Source organism: Silurus meridionalis, chromosome 24, assembly GCF_014805685.1.
Source record: "Silurus meridionalis isolate SWU-2019-XX chromosome 24, ASM1480568v1, whole genome shotgun sequence".
Classification (NCBI taxonomy): domain Eukaryota; kingdom Metazoa; phylum Chordata; class Actinopteri; order Siluriformes; family Siluridae; genus Silurus; species Silurus meridionalis.
The window spans coordinates 3,877,053-3,883,753 of NC_060907.1; the positions used below are offsets into that span (position 1 = coordinate 3,877,053).

At 43.7% G+C, this 6,701-nt stretch overlaps 1 protein-coding gene across 1 annotated transcript; it reads left to right on the plus strand.

Annotated features, from left to right (window-relative positions):
* Nucleotides 1-200: 200 nt before the first annotated feature.
* On the plus strand, nt 201-6,172 carry tekt4 (tektin 4). The gene is made up of 6 exons (XM_046838048.1): nt 201-1,705; nt 3,273-3,343; nt 4,469-4,612; nt 4,719-4,941; nt 5,534-5,688; nt 5,811-6,172. Exons 1-6 carry the CDS (start codon nt 1,211-1,213, stop codon nt 6,022-6,024), a joined length of 1,302 nt encoding a protein of 433 aa, XP_046694004.1. The 5' UTR covers nt 201-1,210; the 3' UTR covers nt 6,025-6,172.
* Nucleotides 6,173-6,701: the final 529 nt, after the last annotated feature.

The following is a 6,701-nucleotide window of genomic DNA, read 5'->3' on the forward strand; positions in this document are numbered from 1 at the left end:
TGAAGGGGAAATTTTATGCTACAACATCCAGACATTCTACACAATCATGTGCTTCTGACTTTGTGGAAACAGTTTGGAGAAGAACCACATCTGGGTGGAAAAAAATGGGTGTCTGACAACTTTTGGACAAACCATCGAATAGTATTTAAAGTTGATTATTTTTATTCTAATAAAAACTTTCAAGGTTTTTAACCTTTTTATAAATTCGAGATGTTGAAAGAATGAAAAAAATGGGTGAGAAGAAACATCTAAGTGATTTCTTCAGTCCAAGTTATCTAAAAGATGTCTAGACGAATGGGTCAGAATGTGTCCAAAACAGCAGGTCTTTTGGGGTATGCAGTGGTACCCAAAGTCCTCCAAGGAAGAACATATGATGAAGATCATAGTTGCTTGAGACTCATTGATGAAAAAAGGATGATAGTTTATCTGGTCCAGTTCAAAAGATCTCCTGTAGCACAAAAAGCTAAAAAAAATTAAAAAAAAAAAAAAGATCTGAGCATGATGCATATGGGGCTGTGTATCTGCAGTGCGGTCAGAAATCCAGTGCAGACCCCTGAACACCACCCAAAGCTTCTACAGAGGACATGTGGGCACCAGAGTTGAAACATTGAGCAATGAAAGAAGGTGGCCTGGTCTGATTAATCACAGAGATGGCCACAGGATGCACTGTAGGAAAAAGGTGAGACGATGGAAGCTGTATAATGCTCTGGGTGATGTTCTGCTTGAAAACCTTTGTGGATGTTGATTTGATGTTGCACCAACTTGTCCATTGATGCACACTTCCTCAATGAAGACTGTGTCCCCTAACAGCAGTGTCCTCATTCTTTAGTATAACTAACTCTCCCTGCACATCCACACTGCAACACACGGCCGAGGAACAGTCCAAGGAACATGACTTCAAGGTGTTCCTTGAAGTTCCACAGAAGTTCCACAGATCTCAAAAGATCCACCTCCGCACACCTTCACAGATCCTTTGCAGGCACATGAATGTAATGAATGAAATATGAGCCACAACACACAAGCAGCAGGTCAACTTCAGTGTGGAGTTGAATGACCTTGTAACCATGGTAACCGGTTTCTAGGCAACCGAGCAAACACAAACTTGGTGAACACCTTCGCAGTTGGTAGCGGATGAAACCTCAGTATCTCGTAACATCGTATTTACTCAGGAGTTTGATATTTAAAAAAAAATATCTCTCCTGTGACTAAAATGTCTTCTCAGCTTCTGCCGGCGCACGAGGAGGAGGATGAAATCCTGGAGCGGACGCGCTACTCTGGCACTTCCGGCGGCCTCGCGACAGCCGGCTACCGTTCGGCCAAGTACACGCCGCACGAGTGGCTCGAGAACACGCGCGCCGCGCTGCACCGCGCCGCCGCAGAGACCGCGGGTGCCGAGCGCGTACGGGAAGAGGGCCGGGCGGCGCGCACGGAGACCGAGGCCGCGGCCGCGCAGCGGCAGTACGACGCCACCAGGCACCTGGGCGCGCGCCTGCAGGACGTCCACGCGCGGAGGTCGGAGCTCGAGCGGCACGTCGGGCGCCTGCTGAGCGACACCGAGCGGCTCGCGACGCTCAAGCGGAGGCTGGAGAGGGCGCTGCACGCGACCGAGATCCCGTTTGCCATCGCCGCGGATAACCTCACGTGCAGAGAGAGACGCTCTGGTCCCGAGCTCGTGCAGGACCGCGTGGAGGAGGAACTTCTCAAAGTAGCTTCTTTACTGCTTATTATCCTTAATAACTGCTTATTAACCTTTATAACGGGCTGTTAACCGCAATAATGAGTTATTTGTCTCTCAGTGACTCGTCATTAATGACTAGTTATTTATCTATCAATGACCAACTATTACCCTCACTGACGAGCTATTAACTAATTATTAACCTTAATAATGGATCAATTAACAGCATTAATGGTTTATTAACCCTAATGATTATTTATTATTATTAACCTCACTGACCAATTACAGATCTCACTGACTAGTTATTAACCTCACTGACTAGTTATTTATCCTACTAGTTAATTATCCTACTGACTAGTTATTAACCTCACTGACTAGTTATTTATCCTACTGACTAGTTATTAACCGCATTGACTAGTTATTTATCCTACTGACTAGTTATTAACCTCACTGACTAGTTATTTATCCTACTGACTAGTTATTACCCTCACTGACTAGTTATTAATCCTACTGACTAGTTATTAACCTCACTGACTAGTTATTAATCCTACTGACTAGTTATTAACCTCACTGACTAGTTATTTATCCTACTGACTAGTTATTAACCTCACTGACTAGTTATTAATCCTACTGACTAGTTATTAACCGCACTGACTAGTTATTAATCCTACTGACTAGTTATTAACCTCACTGACTAGTTATTTATCCTACTGACTAGTTATTAACCTCACTGACTAGTTATTAATCCTACTGACTAGTTATTAACCGCACTGACTAGTTATTAATCCTACTGACTAGTTATTAACCGCACTGACTAGTTATTAATCCTACTGACTAGTTATTAACCGCACTGACTAGTTATTAATCCTACTGACTAGTTATTAACCTCACTGACTAGTTATTTATCCTACTGACCAGTTATTAACCTCACTGACTAGTTATTTATCCTACTGACTAGTTATTAACCCCACTGACTAGTTATTAATCCTACTGACTAGTTATTAACCGCACTGACTAGTTATTAATCCTACTGACTAGTTATTAACCTCACTGACTAGTTATTTATCCTACTGACCAGTTATTAACCTCACTGACTAGTTATTTATCCTACTGACTAGTTATTAACCTCACTGACTAGTTATTAATCCTACTGACTAGTTATTAACCGCACTGACTAGTTATTAATCCTACTGACTAGTTATTAACCTCACTGACTAGTTATTTATCCTACTGACTAGTTATTAACCTCACTGACTAGTTATTTATCCTAATGACTAGTTATTAATCTTTACTGACTGGTTATGTATCTTACTGACTAGTTATGTATCTTACTGACTAGTTATTAACTTTAATATTGGGGTATTAACCTCACTGACTAGTTATAAACCTCATTGACTAGTTATTACCCTCAATAAGAAGTTATTGACATTAATACATAGTTATTTATTTTCTACTAATTAAATATTTAACTCACTAGATATTAACCTCACTAATAATTCAATACTTTTACTAACTAGTTATTAACCTGGCTAGTTATTAGACTTAATTAGGTGAGGTGAGGTTAATAACTATTAACATGTTGAATTATTCATAACAGGAAGTGGAGCTGATTAAGAGCATCCAGGCTCTGCTGAAGAAAACTTTGGATCAAACTGTCAGTCAGATCAGGTAATTATTAACATGAACCTAACCAGAGCCTAACTAGAGCCTACCTGAGCCTAACCTGAACCTAACCTGAGCCTAACCTGAACCTAACCTGAGCCTAACCTGAACCTAACCTGAGCCTAACCTGAACCTAACCTGAATCTTACCTGAGCCTAACCTGAACCTAACCTGAGCCTAACCTGAACCTAACCTGAGCCTAACCTGAACCTAACCTGAGCCTAACCTGAACCTAACCTGAGCCTAACCTGAACCTAACCTGAGCCTAACCTTATGCTAACCCAACCTAAACCTAACCTCATCCTAACCCAACCTGAACCTAACCTTATCCTAACCCAACCTGAACCTAACCTTATCCTAACCCAACCTGAACCTAACCTGAACCTTACCTGATCCTAACCCAACCTGAACCTAACCTTACCTAACCCAACCTGAGCCCAACCTGAACCTAACCTTATCCTAAACCAACCTGAACCTTACCTGATCCTAACCCAACCTGAGCCTAACCTGAGCCTAACCTAAACCTAACCCACCCTGAACCTAACCCAACCTGAACCTAACACAACCTGAACCTAACCCAACCTGAACCTAAATCAACCTGAGCCTAACCTGAACCTAACCCAACCTGAACCTAAATCAACCTGAGCCTAACCTGAACCTAACCCAACCTGAACCTAAATCAACCTGAGCCTAACCTGAACCTAACCCAACCTGAACCTAAATCAACCTGAGCCTAACCTGAACCTAACCCAACCTGAACCCAACCTGAACCTAAATCCACCTGAACCTAACCCAACCTGTACCTAACCTGAACCTAACCCGAACCTGAGCCTAACCTGAACCCAGCCCAACCTGAACCTAACCTGAACATAACCCAACTTGAGCCTAACCTGAACCTAACCCGAACCTGAGCCTAACCTGAACCTAACCCAACCGGAACCTAACCTGAACCTAACTCAACCTGTCCTTAACCTGAACCCAACCTGAGCCTTACATGGATCTGCTTAATCTAGTTATAACTAGTTATAAGCCTGATTAAAGCTTCATTCATGTGTGTGTGTGTGTGTGTGTGTGTGTGTGTGTGTGTGTGTGTGTGTGTGTGTGTGTGTGTGTGTGTGTGTGTCTGTGCAGCCAAAACAGGAGTGTTCAGCAGGTCCTGGAGCTCGACTGGTCTGATAAACATGAGGCCTACATTCTGGATGATGAGTGTGGACGCTATCGCAGCACAAGTACAAACACACAACATCACGCTAACTCGGCTACAGCACAACACCAGTGAGACACACACACACACACACACACACTTGTAGATAATCAAATTATAACGCTAAGTGTCCTCGTGTGTGTGTGTGTGTGTGTGTGTGTGTGTGTGTGTGTGTAGTGTGTGTGATGTAGATGGCTGGATGAGCTTCACTCAGAGGAACGTGGCTCAGGCTGAGCAGGAGGAGGAGGCGAGTGCGGCGATGTGTGTGTTGTGTGAGCGTGTGCTGCAGGAGACCGCTGAGGATCTTCAGGCACAGTGCAACGCTGTAAACGAAGCCTTCACACAGCACTGCCACGAGCTCACACACGCCAAGAGCCTGCTGGAGCTTCAGCTTACACAGGTATCACACTCACACACGCAATCCAGCAATGTTCAGCAATATGTAGAACACAAAGCACATGGAGATCTTGGATGACATAAAAAGAAGGAAGAACACTGAGAATACAAATATCATGGAAAACGCAGAGAACATGGAGAAGACAGAGAGCACCAAAAACAAGTAGAACACAGAGAACATGCAAAGCACGTATATCATGAAGAACCTGAAATAAAGAAAGTAGGTAGAATGTGACGCATACAGAGAGCCTGAAGATTTGGAAGAACATGAAGCAGATTGAGAACATAAGAGTATGAAGAACTCAAATATCAAAGAGAGCATGAAGAACCTGGAGAATAAATTCTAAAGAAGAGTGGAAACATGAAGATCATGGAGCTCATAAAAAAATAGAACATAAAGAGTATGAAGAACAACGGAGACATGAAGATCACAAAGAGCATGAAGAACCTGGAGAACATGAAGACTACAGAAAACATAAAGAACGTGGAGCTGATGCTAAATGAATGATTACAGCAGATTCACAGAAGTCTAGAATTGGCTAAACTTGGCTTTTGTTTATGTAACTCTATATGTGTGTGTGTGTGTGTGAGAGCAGGTCCTGGAGCAGATCGGTTCTCAGGAGAGAAACATCAGCTCTCTGCAGCAGGCCGTGTTTGATAAAGAGGCTCCTCTGCGTGTGGCTCAGTCACGACTGCACTCCAGAGCACAGAGACCCAACATGGAGCTGTGCAGAGACCTGCCTCAGATCAGGTACACACACACACACACACACACACACACACATCACCACTGGTAGTTATTTTAGCATTTCTTCAGTTTACAATGTTAAAATGTGTGTGTGTGTGTGTGTGTGTGTGTGTGTGTGTGTGTAGTCTCCTCAGCGAGGTGGACCAGATCTCGGCAGGTGTATGTGCTCTGCAGCAGCAGTTGCGTGAGGCACTCGGTTCTCTCACTCGGCTGGAGGAAACCAGGATGCTGCTGGAGAAGGACATCGGCTGCAAAACTCACTCGCTGCTCATCGACCGTGAGAAGTGTTTAAAACACCGCACACTGTATCCCACCGTGCTCATACTGTCCGGATACTGACACACACACACACACACACACACGTCAGGGAAGTCGTCAAGGTTCTGCTGTGTTACCTTCTAGTTTGTCCTAAGTTTTGTCTTACAGGGTGATTAATAAACCTGATAATTACTTTGAGAATGAGACGGAGGTGTGGTCTCTGTGTGTGTGTGTGTGTGTGTGTGTGTGTGTGTGTGTGTTTGTGTGTGTGTGCGTTTGTGTGTGTGTGTGAAGTTCAGTAAAGGCCAAATTACTTTTTTGTTAGTCTTAAAAGAAGAGGTGTGACTTTCTGTGACAGTGTAATAAACCAAGACATGGCAACCCTGCATCAGTTTATAGATGAAGGTGTGGTCTGGCCTCTGTGTGGGTATGTGTGTATCAGTTTTATAGAAGGAGGTGTGGCCTATGTGTGTCAGCTTTATGAAAGGAGGTGTGGCCTGACCTCTATGTGTATCAGTTTTGTAGAAGGAGGCGTGGCCTGGCCTCTGTGTATAAAACAACATAAACAACACAAAGCTATACAACAGAAAAACCCAGAGTTAAGGACTAGTAAGTGTCCTCGCCACATAAAGTGCATCGTGTGCAACCTGGTACAAACAGTGCAAGACAACAAGAGACATTTTAGGACAAATACACAAAACACAAAGTAGGGGGGGGTAGAGGCGGGGGTAGAGGCGATAAGCGGAGACAGAGGGAAA

Coding starts and splice junctions, on each gene's coding strand:
- tekt4 (XM_046838048.1), top strand. CDS start 1,211: ATGTCTTCTCAGCTTCTGCCGGCGCACGAGGAGGAGGATGAAATCCTG. Junction 4,613..4,718: donor TCGGCTACAGCACAACACCA/GTGAGACACACA, acceptor GTGTGTGTGTAG/TGTGTGTGATGTAGATGGCT. Junction 5,689..5,810: donor AGAGACCTGCCTCAGATCAG/GTACACACACAC, acceptor GTGTGTGTGTAG/TCTCCTCAGCGAGGTGGACC.